The sequence below is a fragment of the Melanotaenia boesemani genome, chromosome 24 (genome assembly GCF_017639745.1).
Source record: "Melanotaenia boesemani isolate fMelBoe1 chromosome 24, fMelBoe1.pri, whole genome shotgun sequence".
Classification (NCBI taxonomy): domain Eukaryota; kingdom Metazoa; phylum Chordata; class Actinopteri; order Atheriniformes; family Melanotaeniidae; genus Melanotaenia; species Melanotaenia boesemani.
In genome coordinates, this window is record NC_055705.1 from 12,851,435 (window position 1) to 12,877,092 (window position 25,658).

General features: G+C 38.4%; 1 protein-coding gene and 1 long non-coding RNA gene across 4 annotated transcripts in view; one reads left to right on the forward strand and one right to left on the reverse strand.

Annotated features, from left to right (window-relative positions):
• LOC121635734 (serine/threonine kinase 11 interacting protein) overlaps nt 1-25,658 on the forward strand; it is a 32,598-nt gene that overhangs the window by 1,421 nt on the left and 5,519 nt on the right. Inside the window, exons 4-24 of one of the 3 annotated variants that reach the window (XM_041979044.1) lie at nt 965-1,039; nt 1,160-1,255; nt 1,353-1,460; nt 1,553-1,624; nt 1,705-1,834; nt 2,219-2,322; nt 2,446-2,535; nt 2,705-2,746; nt 3,385-3,552; nt 3,690-3,771; nt 3,846-4,325; nt 4,405-4,619; nt 4,788-4,898; nt 5,731-5,971; nt 7,184-7,341; nt 7,434-7,680; nt 11,759-11,868; nt 12,665-12,762; nt 14,663-14,844; nt 24,355-24,439; nt 25,439-25,521. In XM_041979044.1, the coding sequence (XP_041834978.1) occupies nt 965-1,039; nt 1,160-1,255; nt 1,353-1,460; nt 1,553-1,624; nt 1,705-1,834; nt 2,219-2,322; nt 2,446-2,535; nt 2,705-2,746; nt 3,385-3,552; nt 3,690-3,771; nt 3,846-4,325; nt 4,405-4,619; nt 4,788-4,898; nt 5,731-5,971; nt 7,184-7,341; nt 7,434-7,680; nt 11,759-11,868; nt 12,665-12,762; nt 14,663-14,844; nt 24,355-24,439; nt 25,439-25,521 (2,977 nt within the window). The remainder of the gene's footprint in view (nt 1-964; nt 1,040-1,159; nt 1,256-1,352; nt 1,461-1,552; nt 1,625-1,704; nt 1,835-2,218; nt 2,323-2,445; nt 2,536-2,704; nt 2,747-3,384; nt 3,553-3,689; nt 3,772-3,845; nt 4,326-4,404; nt 4,620-4,787; nt 4,899-5,730; nt 5,972-7,183; nt 7,342-7,433; nt 7,681-11,758; nt 11,869-12,664; nt 12,763-14,662; nt 14,845-24,354; nt 24,440-25,438; nt 25,522-25,658) is intronic. The other 2 variants (XM_041979045.1, XM_041979047.1) reach the window with 2 other exon arrangements.
• Nucleotides 225-17,628, reverse strand: LOC121635735. Its single transcript, XR_006009524.1, has 3 exons — nt 17,406-17,628; nt 3,795-3,797; nt 225-236 (listed from the first exon to the last, which is right to left on the reverse strand). It is a non-coding gene; the product is annotated as an uncharacterized LOC121635735 (long non-coding RNA).

The following is a 25,658-nucleotide window of genomic DNA, read 5'->3' on the forward strand; positions in this document are numbered from 1 at the left end:
AAATGATCATCCTTTTCAACACACTGAAAGGTCACATAGGAAAACAGCATCACCAAAACATCCCAATAAACACTTGTTTTCTGAGACCTAAGTTATGTTTGAACTCAAATATTGTGTGTTTGATTTTATTTATGAATAAGAACATTTTGAAACATGCAGTTATTCTTGGAATTATTTGGATGCTGACCATTTTTAGTTATTTTGACTATTTTGCAAAAAGGTGCTCAAAGTGCATACTTAGTGCAGGTTAATTTAGGGATATCAACATACAAATTAGAGAAAAGTTTTAAGAATTAAGAATTTTTTTTAATGCATAAAAAGTCCTTGCTTTTTGGGAGCTAATTTAAAATAATCCTTTAAATTTCTTAGCAGAGAATCAACAAATAGAATAAATTTCCTTCCTTGTGTTTTATTTGCTACAGCTAAAAGTTGCTGTGTTCACTTTTTTGTGGGTCTTTCTGTCGTTGTGTTTAGTCCGCAAGTGAAACTTGACAACAGTGAGATAAGGTGATTAAGTTGGCCATTGCAGATAATTTCCTTCTTTACTTTCAAGAGGTCACAGATTCCTTTTCTGTATATTCAGTCATAGTCTGTCTTTACTATGAAGCAGCGTTCAGTTAACATTGCTGCATTCAGCTGAATTTGATCAGGTGGCACATCTACATCCAAAGGATCTAAGCCATTCAGTCCTTTTTATGTTACCAAACTACCTTTTTTTCTCAAAATATACAAATCATTAGATGTTGCCACCCTTAATGGTTCTGCTATACACCCCTGACAGATGTTTTTTATTGATGCAGCCTGTTTAACTTCCATTAAGAGCGCCTATGACTGCATGTCCCTGGTTCACAGCAACAGCTTGTAGATAAAATTTAAGAATAAATTAGACCATTATCCAAATATAACTGTAATAGCTGCAGCTGTGATTTCAGACCCCATGATGAATCCTAATGTTTCATTGCAGCTCATCAACCCACCCGGAGTGAGACTACAGTCTGTGCTGAAAATCTTCCCTTTCAAGTCTTTGAAGTGTTTGGAGGTAGTGTAAAAACTTTTTTCTCTTAATACTTCACAGTGTACTGAACCTTTTGCTCACATCAGTCTTTATTGAAGAACTCTGCTTGTATTATGTCTTTTATATTTGTTTGTACCTCACTAGCTGAAGAGAATCCCTCCACACCTCCTGGAGGGACTCAGAGGAGTGTATTCCCAGCTGGAGGTTTTTACTTGCTCAAAAAGCCTCGGCTCCCTGGAGGTAGATGTAGTTTATTGGTCAGCAAGTGTAACAAAGTGGATAAATATTACATGTTGTTATAAGAGAGAATCAAGCATGCACATGCTTTGCTTTTTAGGAGCTGCTTTCTCTGTGTGGAGGAGATCTGAGTTCAGCACTGCCTTGGCTGGAACTTCACACCCTGAATTTTAGCTACAACTCAATTGTCTGTCTTGACCAGTCACTAGTAAGACAACAAGCACTCATGCATTTTTACGTGATGTATAAACTAACGTTTCCTTCATATGACTGCAACCTTGTTCCCTCCTATTTTTATAGAGTTTACTGAATGTCCTGAAATCTTTGGATCTAAGCCATAACAAGATTCAGGAATGTGCTGAATTTCTAAAGGTAGTTTGTTTGCTTAATTAGAATTTACTTTCCCTGCTTTTGTGATACTCATGTCGTCTGTTCTCATTGCTTTCTCTCAGCCCTTGAGTGAGCTGGAGCACTTGAACCTGGGCTACAACTGCCTGCAGAGGGCGCCAACGCTGGCTCTGAGTGCCAGAGCCAAGCTCTTCACACTCATCCTCAGGAACAATGAGCTGGAAACCATTAACGGTAAAGCAGGCTGGCATCAGTTGGGAGTTTCTTATCGAGTTCCTAAAACCAAGACAAATAGTCCCAGGTCAGATCAGGCAAAAGAGACGGCCAGTGAAACCACAGAGCTGATAGAGGAGTGAGCGAATAAAACCAAAAGAAAATGGAAACACACCATACAGATGCACCCTCTCTGTGTTTTGGAAGTTCTTCTGTTTGCCTTGGATATTGTTTTTAATCACATGCTGAAGCATTAGATAAAGTTACACCTGACCGTTTATTATGTCTGTTATGTGAATCGGCTTCAATATTCAATATTGTTATTATGATTATTATTTGTTTTATTCTTTTATCTTCTGCCTGATGGTGAATTTTTGTGTATTGCTGGCCTCTCTGATTAAACAGGTGTGGAGCAGTTGTCTTCGCTCCAGCATTTAGATCTGGCCTACAACCTGCTGTTGGAGCACTCCCAGCTGGCTCCTCTGTCCTTGTTGCACTGCCTCAGCACAGTAAGATACACATCTGTCTTCAAAGGCTGCCATTTTCAAACAGCACATTTACTTTCTTTAAAGATTTGCACATCATACCATGTGTGAGATCATTACATTATAAAATTTATTGTTTTGTTGTAGTTGAACTTGGAAGGAAACCCGCTGTACTTTCAGAAGGGCCACCGCACCTGCACTGTCCGACATCTCTCCCCAAAGGCTGCCAGCCTCAGAGTAAGTTATAAAGATGTCTTTATGTACGTATTAAATTAAACTCCGAAGCAGAAGATAGAGGGAAAGAAATTAACTGGAAGTTTCAAGGCCTTTGTTGACTTTCTTTTGAAATGATGAGCATGTCATGTGTTCCTCACACTATAAATGTTGCGTTTCTGTTTCTTTTCAGCTCAGACTTGATGGTACCCCTTTGTCCTCTTCTGAACTATCAGTAAGTCAATCACGCAGCCATCTCTCTCTCTCTCTCTCTCTGCTAAAAGAAATTTTAGCAAGATGTAATTTGTACATGCTGGTCTGGTTTGTATGAGTCTCTTTTGCATTGTCAGGTTTCAGTTCTCACCAAAGGTTTTTAATGTGATTTAGGTCAGAACTCATCCCCCGGCAGTTAAAACACTCCATCTTGTTCTCTTCAAACATTTCTTTGTGCTGTTGGATGAATGCTGAAAGGCTCTCAAAAACCTAGTTTTCTCACACTGTTTATCTCTAGAGTAGCTTGGAAGTCTTCTGATTTCATCATTTCTTTGATGCATTCAGTATAAGAGGCATGAAAGCAGCCTTAAACATGACAGAACCTCTACCGTGTGTTTACTTTTTGCCTTATGGGGCTTCATTTTATTACCAGTAAACAAACTGGCTCAATGCATTGCAAAAGAATCTTACTTTTTATAATATTCTAACTTTTGAGAATTGAATAATTTGTATAATATTCTTACATTTTCAGGGTGGGCATTATTCCATCTTAACTGTGCAGGTGTTTTTCAGATAGATAAAATGATTATATTACATTAAAGATTTTCTAGTACTGTGTATTTATAAGAAGAGTTCATTTGAGGCAGCTTTTCTCTGCAGGTTTTGCCGAAGCCAGGCCGGCTGGTCATCCAAGTGCAGACACCACCCGCAGTTACTTTTCCACCCGAACGGAGTAATCAGGAAGTTTCCAGTGGAGCAGGGGAGCTGAGCGACAGCGTATCTGTTGGAGAAGTTGGGGTGTCACGCTTGCGGATAAGGAAATCTAGGGTAAGATTGATTCTTTTATGTTTTTTTCTGATCCTCAGCAAAAACTAAATCATATTCGTGTCATCTGGACTCACAATTACATAAACACGTGTTGTGGTGAACAGTGATGGTGATAAGTCATACCTCTTGTGTTTCAGAGTAAAGTGAAAGTGAGGAGGGCCAGCATATCTGAACCAAGTGATACCGATTATGAGCCCAGACCCCCTTCCTCTATTCTGGGTTTGTTATTGTAATATAGCAACTATCTTCCCTTGTTGGTTCATTTTAAGACACAAACATTATTTCTCCACCAGGCATTGATCTTCCTCACCAGCAGGAGATTGAGCGAATGTCCAGTTTCAGGGAGCAGCTGGGGGAAGACTGGCTAAGATACCAACACCATCTAGATGGAGGACCACCCCCTACTATCACCACCACTGTCAATACAAACCTGCCAGCCTCTCAATCTCAAACAATTACCAATGGCCTCCGTTCCTCCATCCAGTGTCCACCCACCGATCCTAGCCAGCAGCCATGTCTGTCGCATTCTGTAGAAGTCCTGGTGGACCTCCCGCCACCGATTCTGTCCTCAGAACCCAAAATGGAGACAAATGATATGGAGCAAGATGTAGAAACAGAGTCTACCTTACAGTGGCCCAGTTACAGCATTCAACACACGGAATCTACCCTGGAGGGTAGCATGGTGGATGGCCTCATGGTGGGGCAGGAGTCAACTCCAGATTCCCAGAAGTCTGATAACGCAGCAAGTCATGAAGAAAAGGATGATTTAGGAGGTAGAGTTGGTATTAATGGGATAATAGTGATGGGAAAACATCAGCTACTCTGATCTTGTTTCTCTTTTATTCTTGTCAGTGGATCTGTGTCACCCCCTTCTTGTTGGAGTCCTATCTGACAAAGAGGAAGACAGCAAAGGTCAAGGGGAAAGGAAGGAGCAAAGCGAGGTGTTCCTGCGTGTCAAGCGTGGCCTGGTGCTGGAAGTGGACATACAGCACGGCCAGGAGAGATGTCGTCTGGAGCTGGACAGCTTGGCCCGGGTGAAGACCACAGAGGCAGTGTGGACCAAAGGGGTAAGAGGAGAAAGAGATGGAAGGACAGAAAGTCTCTTGGAAAATCTTGGAATTAGCTTCAAACTCTCGTTTAGTGTTTAAGAAAATAAAATAATTTAAAAAAACTTAGGAATATCTTAAAATCAACATGTTAGGGTGGAATTTGCTGAGTGATTCTGACTCCTTTAGGACGATGAGAAGCTGCTTCCAGCAGTGGAGCTACATTTCGATTACATCAACAAGGCGAAACAGAGGAGATGCTACGTCCTGCTGGATGATGACCCGCAGCAGGTGGCACAGGTCAGCTGATAAGCTGGTACACTCTTACATCATGCACGTACACACTCTTTATATCTTGCTGGAAGTAAAGCATGCAAAATGTATCCTTCCATTCAGTCACAAATCTCTTCAAATACTCACCCACATGATGGATATGCACGACCTGCAAGGTAAAAATGATGAAGCAAAGCAAACCCACGTACAATAAATCAACCTGAATTCCTGGGCCTGCTCTGTTCATGCTTACCTTTTCTAACTCTGCTCACACCCTTTTTGTTTTCTTTTTTTTAACATCAGCTTCTTGCTGTACAATCTGTACCATGTTTACTTGCTTGTTCATGATGTTGCGCAACTGGAAATCTGTGCCTGATGAAGCTTTAAAGCAACAGAGAAAGCTGCTTTGTGATGATTTTGTAAAAAAAAAAAAAAAATGCACGTATCCAAACTGCAAAGATTAAAGCTAAATGAACATGTTGAACTTGAACCATGGCTGCTCATGGAAAAACACAGACTATCGTAGGTAGTAGTTAGTTTGCAAGTAGAATATCCTGCGGTGATAGATGTGATGTCAAAATATTTTTGAGATCCAATAAAAAGCTTCTACTGTTTTTAGTTTGCAGCCTAAAATGCAAATGACTCTCCTTCACTGCTGCCAGATAGAGCCTTTTAAAGTCATGAAACTATTTTAAAAAGATGGAATCAGCTGGGGAAATTTGGAACTAGCGATCTGAACATCTACTTTTAGAAAATTCTTGCCAACTTTTCTTAAATGGCAGACCTATTTCTGGGCAAACATAAGTTGAATTTTCTACAAATATTTCCAAGTGTTAAAATATTCCTGTTTTCTTACTAGGATCTGACCGATATATTGTCTCATGTGGCGGAGGAAAACAAACGCCGTGACTCTGTACTCGGCCCCAGCTGCGTCCGTCTGCAGTGCCTTCGTTGCAGGTCAGAGTTCGCACCTCAGGGTGAGGCTGGTGAAGAGGTGGCTGGAGGAGGAGTAAGGAGGAGAGAGGCCGTGATGCTAACAGAGGCTGGGAAAGAACTGCATATGGAGGAGACGGTGGAAGTGGATTGTGATGGTTGTGAAGGTGAGAACTTCATTCCCTAAAACTGAGTCACGCTAACTTAGTATTGAATCATAGTCAAATAATCATAACTATCCTTATAAAAAGGCACCGCTTATATTTAACTGTTCTTAGTTCTTTTTTAATCAGTGTCAGCAGCGTTTGTGGTTAAAATCAAAGATAAGGACAAAGTAAGAGACAAGGTCACATATCTCGAGCTGCAAGTTCACTTGACGTCAAAGCCCTATCAGGCTCCCATTGGTAGCCAAACAAAAGTCTGATTTCAGACTCGTTTGAGCAAAGCATCCCAGAAGTTATCTCTCCTGTCTTTTTCCCAAGCTGCCTTCCCACCTCTAATCAGCACAAGACAGATAACACCCTTCGCCCCAGCAGCCAGCTCCCTGCAATCCAACCAAACCTGACATTAAAACCTGCTCAGGCACGCACAGAGAGCGTGCAGGCTTTGTACGACAGATGTTTTGGGGATTTTGTGAAACTGTGATCCTTTATTACTGAGCTTAGTCCTGTTCTTCTGTAATTTCAGGCAACAAATTCCTTTTTTGTTCGCACGTGTCTGAGCTTAGACATAAACTTGCCTTTGGGTTACATAAATCTATGCTCTGCAGATGGGAAAAAATAAACGGTTTCCATCCAAATGACCTAAAAGCATGAAAGTTTTCTGCTGTTTTTCAACCACGTTAGGCTGTTTGGTACCCCAAATAGGACTAACAACCAGTATATCTTTTCCACAACATAGCAGAAAACATATCAAATGTTAATTTTCATTTAAAAAATAGGGATTTACATAAATATATTCGAGTACTTTATGATATAAATTAAATTTTAAAAAAGCACGTTGTTTTCTCATGATATACTAAAGCATCTCTGCTCACCCTAGCTGGCCCTTTAAGGTTTCCCTCCCAAAATTCCCAAGCACAGCTGATAAATCAAAATGGAGTTCAAGGCAGCTGGTTATTCTAAAAGATTTTTGAGGCGTCTTAAACTAGTTGCACGAAAGGCACAATATCACTGGGTTTTCTTGGTGATGCCATGAAATGGTAGAAGAAAAACCAGGATCATAAATGAGGCATGAAAGCTGTTTAAATCTCCTCATGTGTGGACGTTTGTCTTCTTCTCTCTGCAGACTTTCTACATTTTTACTAAAAGAAAGGGAAAATTACCTCTATTACCTCTAAATTGTTACCATGAATTTAATCTTTTTTTATATATATATAGGAAAAAGTCACATTTGTCCAGAATGCGGTAGTGACCATGTGGTTCAAGTGGTGGACCAATCAGCTCCCTACAGCAGTACACCAATCCATGGTTCACCAAACCCTGACGCCGAAAACAACCTTCCTGATAATATCCAGATCAACTTGGGCTCCAACAAGGTCCTTCTGATCACCTCAGTGACTCTTTGAGTCCTTGTTTTACCACCTGTTCTTGTTAAATTCACGAATATTAAAGCAGAATCTTTCCACAGGATGATTACACAGATGCCAGTAATAGCAGCAGTCCCATCCTCGAAACTGCCACCACTACAGGAGATGCCACATTTGTCACAGCCCAAGGAAGCTCCTTCTTTATTGGGGATGGTCTTGGTGATACCAGCAGCCTCTCCTACAACACAGGCTGCCAAAGTAAAGAGGAGCTAGCAGGAAGCTACCACTACTCCCCTACTGGTTGTACACCGCCTCAAGTCAAACCCACAAGCCGATTCACACCTAAAGGTACGCTTTCCCTTGTCCCAGATCAGATTTAGATGTTAAAAAAATGACCAAAGACCTATACCGTTTATTTATCTAATCCAGTTTGGATGTCAGAGGAAGCTAGTTTGCTACCCTCCAACTTCAATTTGCTTAATAAAATAACAAACATCTCTGCAAGGCAGAACAGTCGAGCAAAGAGCAATTTGTCTATCTAAATTGAAGATCTAATGAAAGAAAGTGCCAAAGGCAAATTTGCTATTTTGCAAGATTAGCCATGTAATATTGTCTCAGCTTGACTTTTACAAAATAACATACAAAGAAAATAGTTTTGTTTTTCTTTTTTTAATGACAGCTGCAGCAGCTGAACCAGGTAATAAGTTTGATAAGTAGACAAATTGTTTCAGCCACTTTTTACATTTAGAATAACGCAGCAAGGTTGGCAGGGCTGTTTATTGAAGGGAAGCCTAAACAGCTGTAAAATATAAGTGTTATTTCATTGCTTCTGATTCAAATTCTACACATCAAATGTGGCGTGTGGTATAAACTGTTTACGTCAGCTGCATTTTCTTTCTGAAAGACAGATTTAAGTCTTAATTGGAAGTGAGTAGAGATGGGAAGTGTTTGAATCTCATGGGTTTCGTGTGGTGCAGAAATCCTTTAAAGCACTCTGTATCTCAGTGACAGCGTCTGACTTGCCCCCATCTGTCTGCCATTTTTAGATGAACCACATGGTAAATGTGCAACAAGACATATTGGAGTCATTACTAGAAGTGATGGGAGAGGAATAAAAGGCTTAGAGAAGGAGGGCTGAGTTGTAATGATAGTTTCCTTTATCTTTTTTTTTTATTTTTGTCATTGCATAGCCAGTACCATGCAACCTGTCCTTGTGTAACCACAGACTCACCCTGGAGACAGCTCATATTCATCCACAACCCCTGACACATACTGAATATAGTATCTTCTTCTTTTTGGTTGATACAATGCACCTATTGTTGTAGAGCAGAGTGCTAATTTCTCCCTCGTTCTGAAGAACTCCATTATCTCTAAAGAAGCATCAACATGTGTGTGCATGCGTGCACCTTTCACCTTTTAAAGAGCAAGTCATCTGAAGGTTCAAAGGCCTTTTTTTTTTAATCTGATCTGAGTTTACATATCAAAGACTACTGGTTTAGTTTGGCCTCTGTGGGTCCATGCCCTGTCATTTTTGATTAGCCATAATCATTCATCACTGTTCAAATAACTTCTGTTGCTGTTCTTTCGTGGATTTATTGCTCTTAAATGCCTCTCTGCTTGAGGGCTGTTGGCTAACGCTGTGGTCTGCTGCAGTAAAAGCTGGCTATGGTTTCACAAAAGCCAAGAAATATGTAAGTATTTCCACTGCTGCCAGGAAACTAGGCCTTAACTATTAATGGAAGATATCATTTGAGGCATAAAGGAGCCAAAAAAGCTGCTTATTCATTAGAGTGGTTAAGGCCATATGCACAAAACATGATGGCAGCAGATTTTTGCTCAATGTTCTTGAGGGAAAATTCCATGATTTTTTTTTTTAAAACCAAACATGGTGTGAAGGATCTCCAGTGAGGCTTTACTGATTAAAACGTCTGAGTCTGAGATGCTGTAAGACAACAGTCTACATGTGAATCAGAGCAGAATCAGCTGCCTTGGAAATAGTGAAGTAAAAACGAATAAATAACCGTATGTTTGGGATCATCCAGACCATGGTCAAAGAGCACAGTGGGCGAATCCTTCACAATCAGCATTTGAAGGACTTGAGCAAGCTGGAGTCCTTTCTAGTAGTTATACAAATAATTTTAAGCACCCCTGTCTCCTACAAGGTTTTGCACTTTGCAGACTATTAAGTTTGCAGGGAACCTTTTAATTAATGTAACAAGTGCAAATCAACATGAGGAAAAAAAACAGACATTATCTGGGTTTCCATAGCTTTGCATTTAAACGATAGTAATGGTAAAAATAAAGGCTGAGGTGGTTTGTTTTTAAGAAGACCTGATTACATGAAGGGAAAAAAACAACAGCCCCTGATCTGGCCAACAATAATTTGATGTGGCTGAACGGCTCTTGCCAAATAAGATAAGATATTCCAGATATTCCCAGAGATATAAATACTACCTGAAGAGATCGCTCCATTTTCCTATTGTGGATGTTAACCCTATTGAGCTGTCTAAAAACAGAATAGAATAGAATTCAGTTTAATTCACATCAATAGAAAATTTGAATTAGTTTTTTTCAGAATATTAAAATTTTGATAACAAGAGGGCAGAACAACTACATAAATTTAAAAAATAGATTCTTTTTTAATTCGTGGGGCTGCCAGACCATTGTAAATTGAAAAAGATTTAGGAAAACGTTTACAATGACTTGCATTCATTTTACATTCATGAATGACCCTGATTCAGCACCATACCTCTGTCCACTAGAGCAGCCTTTCCTGAACTGGGGGTCCTGACCCCCATAGGCTTTCCAAGGGATTGCCAGACTATTGTAAAAAAAATCATAACCTACATTTATTAAATAAATTTGGTATTTTAATAAGGGCTGTCAAAATTTTAATGGGTTACTTCAAAGAGATTAATCTGTACAATGAATGTGTTAAATATTTAATGCATTAACGCATGAAGAGCAGTGTTATTTCTCATGCCATATTCAAAATCCAAATTTGGTATTATCTTGGCGAAAGAAACAAATTTAAGCATGTAGGTGCATTAGCAGTAGACCAAATCTACCAAGAAACTCTATGAAGATTCTGATAGTTTTAAAGCCTTATATTTAGAGGATGGCTGCAGGATGACCCTTTGATATATCCCTTAATCTCACTCAGTCGTCCCAAACACATATGGTATCTTGGGGGTTGTGCCTCAAATGGTTTTTCACTTTATCATTTTATTGTGTTTATTTCCATCTTTAAAATTTCTGTCTAGTTGGGACAGTTTCTTTTTCTACTGAATTACCAAATAGTCTGTGGTATGTGGTATGTGCTAACCCTAACCAACCCTTTGGAGAAACTATGCAGACTATTTTTTTCCACTTTAAACCAGTCAATGGAAACAAATCTGACCCACATCTCCATTTTTTTTTTTTTTTTTATTGTGGCTTTTCAAAGGATTGTTTAGATTTTCTTCACTATATAATGAAAACCTGAATTAATACTATGTATCTTCTTCTTCTCAATTTTCAATTGAAAATCCTCCACCGTTTAAACTATACTAAAGAGAGATCAGGCAAGAAATATCCTGACGTGGACCCAATGTTTAAGGTGTAAAAATATCTCATACAGTTCGATTTGCCATATTCAACATGATCGTATAATTTTTGCTAACAACTGTAACAAATAAATATATATACAGAGCAAGAGAGAGAGTATTAAAATAAAAATATGTCACTTTTTGACCTTAAAACTCTGTGCTTCTAACATATTTTGATGGCACACTGACTTTTATTATGTATATTTCTGAAACTGTTGTTGCCAGAGCATCACTTTATGGCAGCGTTTTATCTTATAACACCACGTCACGCGCTAGCAACTGGATATCAACACACTGGCCATTTTTGATGTGCACTACAACTGATTCACCAAAGACACCCATGAGGACATTATTTGAAAAATGAGGGACAGAAAGAGACAGCTCAAGCAAAAAGACTATACGCAGACATAGTAGACAGATGGACACTTTTGTCCAGCTGGTGCGTTTTCAGGGGATCCAACGCTTAACACAGCAAATGGAGCAATACCACTGGTAACCACATGGGTCAGTGTTGAGCAGTATATCTAGTAGTTCTGTACTGGGGCTTTAATGGCACTGTACCAGGAAGGAAAATGCCTTTCCAAGTCAAAAGTTCCACCTTCCTTTGCCATTGAATTTAAATGTGTCTATCAAATGTTTTAAAATCAATCCAGATATCTGAACCTGGCATGTTTAAACATGAACCTGAGTTCGCTCATTATGTGTTTCATTTTAGATATTTTTCTGCCTTTCAGTAATTTGCACCCAAATACAGTTGATGAAAGGAACTTTTAATAATCTATGTTTGTTTTCTGGTTATTATGTAAGACTCGCTGGGTTAATCTTGTTTGTGTTTGCAGATGATTTGGATCTATTGTCGGAGGACTACGAGGTGGTGGATCATCGGCTAAAGCTTTTCTTGGATGTCGAGGTCTTTGAAGAGGAAGAGGAGCTTCAATCTTACCTCAAGGTTTGTAAACAGCAAGGGTAAAGGGAATTGAGAAAATCCAGCTTCTCTGGATTTTTAAGTCGTTATTGGAGTTTATGCTAATTTATAAACAGTATTATTCCCAGGAACTTTGTGAATGGCTACTTTTAGCTCTTTTTCTAGTGTTTTATGCAGATTTTTATTCCTTTTTATGAAACGTTATCTTCCTAGCTTAACAAGTTGTGAAAATTTTACTGCACTTCATCTGCGGTTTCATAACAGTCAGCCAAAATGAATGCAGTCAGTAAATCTTTAGGAAGCCATTCAGTCTGACTCCTCATCCTCTGAAGCTTCTTTGACAAGTTTATGCTCTTCTGTTGTCACTTAATGTTCTCTGAAACCTCTTTAAAACGCAATGCATCCAGGAAGCCCCTCAAATCAGCAGGCTACTGCTTCTCTGTGAGACACGTGAGTGAAGAGCATAAAGCTGCTGAGCAGGATTCAGTAAACCACAGCTGGAAACAGGACGTTTTGCTCCATTTATCTTAGTTATGCATATTCACCCACTGACAGTGACTGCCCGATTTTTCACTTGCGGTTTTTTCTTTTTGTGTAATTTGAGAGAAAATGATTGGGGTTTCTTTTAAAACCTCTAAACAGCAAAGTGGTGTCATATGAAAGTAAGATCATTTATGATTAAGGGTTAAAATGGTAGCTTAATGAGACTTATGTATCCTGGGGAGAAAAAAATTCATGCATAAGCACGGCTAATATTTATTGTATAGCCACATAAATGTCATGGTAGTTATTCACTTTTTTTTTTTCCCTGAATCTTCAGATGTCAGCTGTTAAATTTGGGGAGCCAGAGGAAGTTCCTGCACTGTTGGTTGTGTCTAATCTGCGGCTCTATTTCCTGGAAATGACATCAGATGGCAAGTAAGTGAGGTTTTGGACTTAATCCCGTAGTCTTACTCTGTCATTAAAAATCAAAATGTAATAGACAACAAATTTGTTACACATTATTGTTATTATATAATTAATATGTTATTATTATTGGCAGTGGCACTAGAGTTGTTGAATATTGTCTACAGTTGAGTGTCTGGAAGACCCTGTTTCCAAAAGGCATGAAGTTAAAGATATAATGCCTTTATTGTTTTAAGAAAGATTGTTTTTTATTAGCATCTTCTATGCAAGTATGTCATAATTCAAATTTAACAGTATAATTGCATTTATTTTAGACAGCAGTCATAATTATACATCATAACCTGTGATAAACGGCTGGGAGAAACAAGCTAAAATGTAATTTCAGCATAATTTTCCAGCTTGGAGCTTCCACCCTTTTAATTGCACGATATCATTTAGAATTTCATCCATGATTCATTCCTAAGAAGTATCTTACTTTTGGTTAAAACATTGCTAGGTTTAAAGTTTAACAGTGTCAGAAAAATAAGCAGGACCAGGTCCAAGGCCTGACCTGTGGCCTCCATATTTCTTTTTAAATGTTACTTTTTTTATTAAATGACAAACTGAGGAAACATTTTGCTGTTTTCTTACAGACTGTAAAGCCTGTTTTGCAGTCATGTAAAACAAAAATTGCCTCCATTGTCTTCTACGTCTGCATCACCATTTATGTAGGAATTAAATTAATCTGCCAACTTTGCACCGAAATACCAGCATCTGTAATGGAAAACAAAGCCTGATGGCACATTCGCTCTGCAGTCTGTAGGATGCAGTTTCCATGATTCCCAAAAGGAATATAAGATTTTGTTAAATCAGACTTTCGGACAATTTTGCTATAGTCTACCATGAATCCGCACGGGCTCAAAGATGCGGACAGTTTTCAAATCTTTAGTCTTTTGCCGTCACTCCGTTCTCTCTGCCCACATTTCCAACGTCTCCTCTGTTTTAACAAAAGCTTCTAGTTCTTAAGACTAATTAACAGAGACAGTTAATCATTAATTAGTTATTTCTTAGACATTAAAAAGGTCCAAAGCATAATAATTCCCTCACAGTGCTTAACCCTAGGAGAGGGGTTCTTTCTCTTATCGTCTTCCACACCTCTGCTTGATCTCTACTATTTCTGTTAGCAGTTATTTTTTTCTATTTAAATCAGAAATTTGCTTATATGAGTCATTGTCAGGACAAAGTTTGAGGAGCGACTGTTAAGCTATATTTGCATTAGCTCTCACAACAATGAATATAAAAAGTCAAAGCTCTAACAAACTAATTATGGTTGCGCTTTTTGATAAAAACCTTCTTTCAAAGCAACAAACTATTCTGTGATCTTATCAAACAATATTTCAGGTGTCACCAAATGTAGATGGAGCTTAAAGCTTGGTATGTAAATGATTCATTTATTAATGCAGGACTTCAGATAAGGATGGTGATACAAAAGAGGGCGCCACAATGCAGTTGACTAATGTGGCTTTTAATGGAGAAAACTCAACACCCTGTGCTTAGAATGTGGATAAAATTGCATAACCTGCCCAGGTTTCTGGGTCACATCTTGAAAACACATTGATTTCAAAGTGTATGTGGAGGCTTCCTCTCCTTCTGCTATCTTTAGCCCTCCCTCTTTTTCACTTCTCTGTCACACAAATGAAAAGAAACATTGTCCATCAAAACAGGAAAGGCTTCAGATATGAGCTCTTGCTGTGTTGCTTTTGGTTTATGCAGAACATCAAAAAGGCCTCATCATGCTCTTGATTTGTAAGAGACATTGGGATTATAAACTAACAGTTTCTTGTGGAAATCACACCTCCCAGTGTCAAAGGTTAGGTAAACCATTTAATCAGTCTTAGTGTGTTTTCTGCACTTTATCAAAGTTTCCTCCCAGCAGAGGCCCGCTCACTGATTGGCTGCAGAAGAAGGACAGCTACCCAATCATAGATCTCAGCTACCTGGAGGTGGGGCTGGGCTCGCAGAGCATCCACATGGAGTTTGGAAACAAAGATGTGGCCTACACACTTCTTGTGAGGGACAATGCACGCTGCAAACGCTTCTTTGGCCTCTTAACAGGTAAAATAAAACTCTACCAAACACAAAGTGACAAATATGAATGTTTACAGACCTTTTTTTCTCTGCTTGTAAACTCTGGACTCACACCAGGTATTGGAACAGTATGTTCCTCCCACAGGCATCCTGTCACAGACAGAGAAACCCAACTTACCCCCCTCACAAACTAATACTAAACCATATGTGTGCTCTCTGACGCAAACTTCTGCCCCGTCCTCCCTCTGTAGTCAGCTCACACAGGCGGAGTACATCCTGCCCAGACCAGATTGTCTGCAAAAGGGGACCAGAGGCTGAGAGGAAAACCTTTTATTAGACAGGGGCTCCTTTATGGGCTCGGAATGTCTGGAGAAATATGGAAAATTAATTCAGCGCTCCCAGCCTCTAAACACTTGGAAAGACAAGAAGATATCCTTGAATGTATGAAAAAGCCTTGCAGCACCAACCACTACTGAATGTAGTCAAACAAAACTTTAAATTTGAGTCCAGTATATATGTCTCTCTATATATATATATATATATATATATATATATATATATATATGTGTGTGTGTATATGTGTGTGTGTGTGTGTGCGTGTAAAGAATAGATATTTATCATTTTGCTGGTCTGTGCCATAAACACTGTGCCAAATTATTATGCATATATGCTGTTTTTCTTTATTGCTCCTAAATAACCAATGTGAATAACAGTCATAATTATTAAAATTAATTAATCTCGATTAATCGTATTTTAATAGCATAACAATATTTGCCCCAAATAAGCAACATTTTAAGACACAGACATTAATATTGTAAACTCACGCTCTACTAATGTCTGAAAATTGCATTTAATTGCATTTAATTTCAAAAGAGTAGAAAAAGAAATAGAAAATATTCCTGACCAAAACTGAGCAGAAGTGTCTTTATAAGTAACTGCTCTCTGATTAATAGTTACAGTACAACATGTTACAGCACTTTTAACTTTTTAAATGTTTTTTCCACACTCTTCATTAATTACGTAGAACATTTAATTTCCTGAAACAAATAAAAGAAACATATTTCCAGATCAAGTTCCATGTTAACATGATATAACATTAACAACGCTCTCATTCATTAAATTCCATGAATAGTTTCTGCCTGCATCTCATTTAAGGATACAAGATTTGCCGCCCAAAGCTTCTGTTTAGAGTTGTACTGTAATCAGTAATAGGGCTGAGGTCATGGGATGATGGTGGCCACACATTTAGCTTTTCTCCTTTACAGTGGTCCCTCGATAATCGCGGGAGTTATGTTCTAAAAAATAACCCGCAATAGGCAAAACCCGCAAAGTAGTCAGCTTTATCTCTAAAATTGCACAAAAAAAATCCACGAAACAGCGAGGCCGCGAAAGGTGAACCTAGGCCTGTCGTGATAAGCAATAAGTCAAGCAATTGAACGATAAGAAAATAAGAGCACGATAAGTTTGCCGGCCGCGATAATTTTTATTAGTCCCCCCTTTACCATAGACTGTGTATGACAATAGGTTTCACTATGGAGTATTTCGACTAAACGCTCTGGTTTCTTGCGGAGTGATCTCTCTGGTGTCATACTTGACAGCAGCATGTTGCAGCACGAGCCGGTAAGCCGCATTTGTTTTGCAGGGCTGCCAACACGCAATGGCCGTGAGACTTGCGCATTTAAGTGGCTTCTCACGCTCTCGCGCTAAACCTCCGATTCTCATGCTGAAATATGTAAATAAGTCGAATGGAGAAATAATAGATGCATATGTCATTATATTAGTTGAGAATGGTCTCAAAATGACACATTAGCGCTTTGCGCAATATTATCGTTTATCGCGATAATTTCTGAGAAAATTTATCGTACAGCTAAATTTGTTATCGTGACAGGCCTAGGTGAACCGCGTTAAATTAAGAGACCTCTGTATACCATAGCAACCAGAGGCAATATTATTTTTTGCGGCATGGGATGGCATGTTGTTATGTCATAGTTCTTCCTCTTATACCATGGCAAGAAATGATAAGTTAGAAATTGGATGTATTTAGCCGAGATCATTTAGACACCCGCAAGCACACTAAAGAAACCGACCTACCAAAAGAAATGATCACGATAGATTTTTTCATATTGTCTGATCTCGATTTTTATCATATTTTTTTTATACTGCCAGTTTTAAAGCATCTGTACTAAAAACTAAAGAAACTATAAATTAGGTCAATATTTTACTAACATATAAAGTAAATAAAGCAAATTAAATAAGATCACTATCAGAATCTTAATAAATAAGGATAAAATGCTTTTTTTGCTGGCTTCTGTTCACCACTGTGAAGAGATGCATCTCCAAATGGAAGTTTTCTTGCAGAGAACAGCTCTGCATTAAATAAAAAAAGAATCTTAAAATGTTAGTCAATAAGCTAAAACTGATCAGAAGATCATCAGACACAATTGTTGATAATAGCATTAGCAAAATCTACACCATTAAGACAAAGCTACCAAACCACAAAGCAAGACAACCTCACCAAAGGGGACTAAAATGGCATAGTCATGCTAGAAGCTCCTTTACACACAGAACACAAGTCGGTCAGTCAAGACATTAGGGCTGTAATCAACCAAAGAAATTGTTGGTCGACTGAAGCCCTGAAAATTCAACTAAAAATCGACTCGGGCGTTGAGAGGGGGGGGCAATTATACACAAGAGGCGATTCGGGGAACATTATCTTTATTAAACATCCCAGATCTAGGGTCGAAGTACAGCCTGTGGGCACGGATTAAGGTAAAAGCAAAAAGATGCCGTTGTTGCAGGCGGGTGCGCCTGCAGTTATAAAACAAATAAACGATTATTAGACTAAAATATTGAAATATGTGGAATATATTATGTTAATTGCCTTTAATATAGCCCACCGTTTTTAGATGATACGCCATGTTCGTCGTCGAGCTGTGATATGCAAACTGTTGTTTGCAAATTTTGCACTCGACCTTTTTCCCTCCATCTATTTTGATAAAATGCTGCCACACTGCCGAAGTCTTTGACATAGTTGAAGGACTCACCAGCATCAAACGCTAAAACAAAAAAACCTCTAAATATTCAGCAAACCACCAGACTCTGAGTAGCGTGGACATCCTTCGATCTCCCCCTCCCCCACTGTCTACACTCTAGACTGCATGAAACAATAAAATCGACCAATCAGAATTGTGGTTGACTCAAAACATATCAACCAAACAGTCGACCAGTCGACTTTGACTTTACAGCCCTACAAGACATAGAGGTGATATGTTCACATAAAAACACACACTAACATTAACGAGATGGAAGCAGCTGACCAAGTTTTTAATATTGATAGACTGGATTGCTAACTAATCACTGTTTTAAACGAGACTTAAAAACCACATATGTGCTGATCTCCCTAATGTATGTTGGGGTGTTATTCCGTTCTTGTGAAGCTGTGACAGAGAAAGTTGACTGTCCTAAGGATTTTTTCCATAGTGGAATAACACAATCCCCTATTGAGACCCCCCCTTGTGATCCCATTTGCACTGGTTCTAATGGTAACTAAAGACCCAAGAGGAAGGGGAGCTAAACCATGTGTGATTTTATAAAGAAGACATATTTAATTACATTTTCCCAATCCACGAGACTGTATTTCCTTAGGATTATACAATGGTGAAATTATTTTCTCTGTTTTTCTAAGATCTGTTTATAAAAATACTGCACTGGTTTGAGTGGAACTGGTTTCTGACCAGCTTGTTAAACAATAATTCATGTGTGAGAAGATCTTTGAATGCATGTATACTGTAGCTGTTTGAGTTGACACTGAGTTACAAATGAATCTGAAATTTTCAATAGTAGTTTTGACCTGTTTACAAACCGTTTTGACCTCTGAAATGAACTGAAGCAACTTTTCAAAGAAAAGTAGACCAAAAGTCCTCCATAAGGTTGGTTTTTGTTAAAAGATTATGTTGTTTTTATGTTGTCTGTACAGAAAAAGACAATATAATGTAAAACATTGGTGCAGCAGTAAATTTAGGCAACTGATCCTTTACAGTCTAGATGAGTTCACCATGACTGGACATTTTTGACCAGGCCTTTTTGCACAATGTTGTAGAATTAAAGGGTCAGTCTGTTTGAAAGCTTTTTTTTTTTTAAAAAGAAAATATGCTGCCTCTTTGTTCTGCTGCCATGGTGAGAGTTGAAGGGGTGGTGCGGGGTGTGTTTTTAGTGCCATACGTTTGTCAGCAAGATTACTACAAGGCTGAATGTCATTAATCTTGGTGGAGCATGGGTAGAGACTGCACTTACCCAACACTCTTTATAGTTTTGTTTCCCACTTACACCAAACAAACTTTTCTTTTCTTTTCTTTCTTTTCCCCTTTTTGTGTGTGCTTCTGTCTCTCTGTTAAGAGCTTTTTCTTTTGGTCTAAACCCATAAACAGCTTCTCAACTTGATTGTATTCTTTGTGGCTGAAAATGATTCCAGATTTCTTTCGGCCACAGAGTGTCTTGAAAAGAAACATGGCTATTTTAATTGTAACGTTCCAGGTGCGACTGTATCCAAGGATATGATCTTCTGTGCTGTTGTCACAGATAACTAAGTTGGTTTGGTGGCAATCTGTTTGTTCTTTATGCCAAATTAACCCAAACACAGCTGTTGAAATATTTTGCCAGAAGAAGTACGGAAATGCTTAACCATAACAAGACTTGTCTATCGTCCAAACCGGCTTCTGTTATTTGGCCAAAGTTGCAAACCGCAACTGGAATGACGATGGACTCGCTGGCTGGAAGAGACGGAAAGGATGTGGTTATATCCGGGGCTGTTTTCTGGAGCTTGGGGCTTCTTCTTCAAACCATGTTTGACACAACTTTATTGAAACGTGAGAGGTAACACAAGGCCTGTGAAGTCTAAAGCCAAAAAGTCTGTTTACCAGTTGTTTTCTCTCACTTAGAGCAGTTCAGATTTGTTCTCAACCTTTTTTCCTCAGATTTGTTGGAGTGATGAATGCGTCCCACAATGTAATAGTTGCTCTGGAAACAGGAATTTGAAAATCTAATGTGTCTCAGCTGTCTTACATATCAAACAGTGGTGTGGTATTTGCTTTCATGTGAAAAATATCAGGGGCATTGGTGTTGATGTTGGAAGCAGTTGGAGAGTCTGGGAATGAAACAAGTGGAAGGTGCAGTATTGACATAGACCAGAGCACCATCCAGAGTCCATTTGTTGCAAGCTTGGTTCTAAACACGCTCTGTATGTCACCTTTGCTTACTTGTGATTGCAGTCTTGGATGGCACCTTCCTAAACTGTCCATGTTGGCATGTTATTTTGTCTTGTAGCTGGTCTGACACTCACTGTTTCTCCTCAAACATGTTATACAACACCAGCAGAGTGAGATGCTCTGATCTGAGTCCAATGCAGAATTTCTAAAGAGAGATCAGACCATATGAAAACTGCTTTTTTTTAAAAAAACTGAACATTTTTTATCATGACACCAAATGAGTTTGACTTAAAATCACATTATTTTGCTTTGAGAACTATTTTGAAACACCAGACACTTTACACATAACAGACCAAGAGTTCTTTTTAATCCAAAAACAATACTATGAGATAATCTCTAAGAACCACAACATTCTACAACTGCTCAGTTAAAGACCAAATAGTAACAAATGCTAACAACCAACTAGTAAAAGGGCCTCTGATACAAAAGGCAGTGGGTAAGCATGCCACCATCTTCCATCCAGCTTTTAAATAAACAGTTTGTCGAGCTACCATTTCTGAGAGGTGAATGTTTATTGTGAAGCAGTTACTGCTTTAGTGCCTCATCACAGGGGCTTGTTTAAGACTTTTAGCAGCTGAAGCTACTTTAACATGTCATATAAGATGTATTATACTTTGTACATACTGTGATTAGTAGCACTTAAAATGGTATTTTAGCTGCTACAATTTGATCGATTTTTAATTATATTACTTTTCTGTGATAGAGTCTGAGTGAACCACCTCAGTACTGCATGTACCCTACATATGAACACACCCTTCAAACTTCCATAAATCACATGTAAAGGCTGCCTAACTACTTCAACTATATCAAGTTATCACCACAAAGCTTACAGCGCCTTCTTATTTCTTGGCTTACAAGTGTTGTGGCCCTCGAGGTTGCAAAAGTTGAGTCACAGTAAAAATATTAGTTGTATTACCAAAGTCTAAACTTGTTCTTCCTATCTGATAAGTTCATAACAAAAAACAATATTTCTCAATGCACACTGACTAAACACATCCATCACTCACTGCTAACCCAAACCCTCCTTTGATACATTGCTCAGCATATCACAGTACTGTTATTGGCTTTAGACCCAATGACTCAAAGAAACTAAATAAACTGATAAAGAGCTAGCTCCTGCTTGCAAAGCTGACTGTGGAAAGAAGAATATTGCACAATCTGCTCAATATAATTGATAATACTGCACACCCCCAACACAGGTTATTCATTCAACTATGGAGTGTCTTCAGTCAGAGGCTTCTTCAGCTCTGCTGCAACCAAGATGTGCGTTTAGAGAGAGTTTTATTTGTTTATATATTCTGCAACAATATAGTTTTTATTTAAGGATTAATAAGGTGTATCCCATAATTCAAAACCAGAAAGTTTTGTAATATATTTTATTTTTCTTCTTTTGGAGTTATCCAACCATTAACCTTTAAAACTCCTCTAGATTGCCAGTATCCCCAAGCACTATTGCTTATATTGTCAAAGATTTCTCAGGAAAGGTAGTGTACCTCTGTAGGGTAAATTGGGATCAGTAGCTTACCCTTTAGGTCATCTGCAGATGTTTCTCTGGCATTTATATCCTGCCCGCGAGGTTTACAATCAATCCGGAAAATTTATTGTTTATAAAGAGACTCTAGATCAGAGGTTTCAAAGTAATGGCTCATTAGCAGACTTGTGCAGAGCTTGTCAGAGAGCTGTTTAATTTGAATCAGGTATGTTGCAGCAGGGAGATATCTAAGACCTGCAGGATAGTGGGCCTTGAGGACCAGGGTTGGGACCTCTGCTCTAGGTGGTAAATCTGCAGTGAGTGATCCATGGTGACACGAGTATTTATCACATCTCTTTAAAAAAAACAAGATCACTATCACTACTATGTTGACACATCTATTTGGACCCAAAAATTATGATGAGGCCCCGTCCTACCAGACTTTCAACCAATTAATTAACCAAATCTTCTTACCAATTAATGACCTATAGCAGGGTTGTCCAAAGTCGGTCCTGGAGGGCCACAGACCTGCAGGTTTTAGATTTTTCCCTGTCCTAACACACCTGTTTCAAATTAAATGACACTCCTCAACAGCTTGTTGTCAAGTTCTGCCCAAACATGTTGATCTATTAATCTGATTCAGGTGTGCTGGAGCAGGAAACATCCAAAACCTGCAGGAAAGCAGCCCTCAAGGACCAACTGTGGACACTCCTGCCTTACAGTTGGACTATATGTCCTTTTGCCTCCTTACACACCTATAGAAACACTTCTGGGAGTACAGGAATGTTACTTTGTGGTTTCTTTACTGCTCACGCCCTCTTCTTCAGATCATATCATATAGCACTTTTCAGACAAAAGTAATTGAAAATTCTTTAAACAAAGCGACCAGGTGCAAACATGTACACATGAAGAAATTAAACAAATGAGAACAGAAATAAGAGCATGACAAGGTGCATAAAATATAAAAGCAGCTTCCCCATGCAAGCAATACTAGAGGGACGAATTGGAGGATATTTAAAACAAACAAATAAAGATGAATAATAAGGTAGAATTTGTTTGTCATTGCTTTGTTTTACCCCCACTGTTAACCCAGCATCATCTTCATTCTGACCCTTTACTTCTTGGTGTCCCTTTATTTTTTTTTCTTTTTCTTTGTAATCTCATCTATTCAAACCTCCAGATATCTTCTCTGCTTATGTTATTGTCACTCTCGATGACACGCTACATTTCATGAGTGTTGGCGTGACCCAGCGGATTGTGTTCCCCACATTTTCTCACCCACTGATTCAATGGAGCTGAAATCTTACACCTGCAGCCAGAGTTGCCTTTGTTATTTTAGATACAATAGCATATTGTGTGTAGTGTGTAGACCTTTTTCCATGAATGTTTGGGTGTGACATTTCTAGCATGCATTTACTTTTTTTTTTTTTTCTCGTCTGTTTTGCTTAGTCACTTTGGTGATTTTCCTTTTGAGTCATTACTTACGTGTGTATTTGCTTCCCTAATAAATGCAAACAGCCTGAAAAACTCTACCTTCATCCTAAATGTCTCATGAACGTGAGTAGAGGAATGTGTTTGACGTCCTGTGTTTGAACAGTTGCAAAGAAACATTGCACTTTCCCAGCAGTTTCAACAAGCTCCAGGCTGTAAATTACAGTACTTTGTCCAAAGGAATCTCGGAAATTTTCATTAATTTCTTGTGGTCATATAATGAATCTTTGGTTGCTTGCTTGCATATTTGGTTTCGGAATCATTTTTGAATATTTGGTTATTTATTGAACCAAAAGTACACAGTTTACTTTCCTACAGGTTTGATTTAGGGCTGTGGTTCATTTGCAGGGTTTCTACCCAGTATGAAAAAGTAAAATGAGGGCCAGAACAAGTTTCGTTATGTTGAAAGCAAGGCAACATTTACTACAAATCAGCTTTTTCCATATAAACATACTGACTACAGACATCTGCAGCCAAATAACTTTGGAGGAAAATGTGGCAAATGCCTTTGAATTTCACATATACTGTATGAAGTATCCCAGACTTGCACAGATCTCAGGAATTAAACTGGTTGAATGCCAACGACTGAAATAGGTTTGTGCCTGGCATTAAAACAATTGAGCATTTTTTTTATGTTTTTGAGTTCAGGGTGACCCAAATGTTAACGTTGCCTGAACATTTGCATTATACAGTAAAGCAGCTATCATAAAGAACCATGACTTTGAATCCCTGTTTACACAATGAATAAAAGCTGTTGAGATGCTACAAGATTACTTTTTTCAACTAAATCTTCATTGTAATTTCTAAACATGACTAATAATAATAGTGGGAACAAAATTTCATATATATTTAATAATTCAGAGTCAGATAGTTACTTCCTGTTTGAATAAAGGTGTTGCATTGAACTAATGTGGATTTGTTGTTTATGTGTATGAGAATGTTCTGACTCACAGAATAATAATGTTAACACATCTGCCAACAGCTGGACCTTAAAACTATTTACTTACCTTATAAATATTTACCCTCTTGAATTTGCATGTCTAGTATGGTCTGAAAAATCCAAAAGTTTTCTGGAGCCATATGTGGAGTCAGTTGGTTTTTTTTTTGTTTGTTTGTTTGTTTGTTTGTTTGTTTGTTTTTATGAAGCTGCAAAGTGTGCCTTTAATGAACTGATTTAAGACCATAATAAAAGTTGTTTAAACTGGGGAAAAAAAAATCCTAAAGTCTAAGAAACTCCAGTCTCCTTAAGCTCGCACTTCTAGATGCATGTTAGAGAAATCAATTCATACCATTTTGTTATCATTTCTGCAGGAATTGTTCGTGAGATGGCCCACAAATCAGACAGCAAGCTGCAGTCCATCTCGACCACAAGACTCTCCCCGCAGCACCACCTCTGGTACGCACCTTACAGCCTCTGTACGCCTGCTCTGCTCAGCCAGGAAGCAAGAGGATGCAGCGAGAAAACAGCAAATCTCTTTGATTTTTATTTGTGTAGATGCTGAAAGATGTGGTCTAAACAGTGTTGTGCGCATTTGTATGTGGTTGGGCGGTGTAGGTTAAAGGGAGTTACGGCTGCAGAAGTTCTAACACTGCACATTTCTCACACATCTTTAGTTGATTACAATCAGCTTTTTTTAGACTTCGTTTTGTAAAAATGGCCTCACTAAATTAGCTGGTAAACCACATTTTAATTGGTAACATGTGCTGCTCTGCAAATTGAAGCATGCATGTCCTCTTATGTTATCACCACCAGTAGTTTTTTGTTTTATTTTGTTTTAAAACACCTTTTAATAGTGTGTTTTTCTTTCTGGCACAGACAACAGAAGCGTTTTGTAGGTTCTTATTGAACATAACTTTGGCTTTCCAAAAAACTTAATATTTCTCATCAGACTGAAAACGTGCAGAAAGCATACCCCGAATAAGTAAACATTTCAAATATACTGGCAAATTGTCTTTGTTTTTGAATCACTCTTGCAGAAAATGTATTTTATCACTGTAGAATAATATAAATTAGTACCAGTTTCCCTTTAACTTACAGGAAAAATGCTTTCTGACAGTCATACTTCATACCAAGACACACCTCCATCCTAAAGTGTAGATTAGTATATGCATGCACAAACACACAATAATGCCATTTTCACATTGGGGCATATGCTGCTCAACACAATAATCAAAATAAAAACAAATCAAAGCTACCTTTGCATGTGTTCTGAGGCAGCTAACCACAGTTTCTGAACATATTTCCAGTGTTTGCATGTCAATTATCCCCTTACAGCAAGTGTATTATTCCAACTGACACTGCTGCACTTGCCAACCACAACACACTTATCTTGTCCTGATAACAAATTTGTAGATTTCAAGGGAGACACACTAATCATATGTTTCTTTTTGTCAGGCCTCTAGTGTGTGAAGATATCCAGGCAGATGTGGAGGATGGACAGCTGCAGTTCTTCTACATTCTGGCTTTTGTCTTGCAAGGTGACTAATCTGCGTCTCCCCAAAAAACCTAACCAAGACTCGGGAAGTAAATCTTTGTCAAATATGTTATCAGAAGAGAAATCAGTTTGTACCGGCATGTGTTTTGTTTGTGTTTTGTTTTTTTTTCCACATTTACA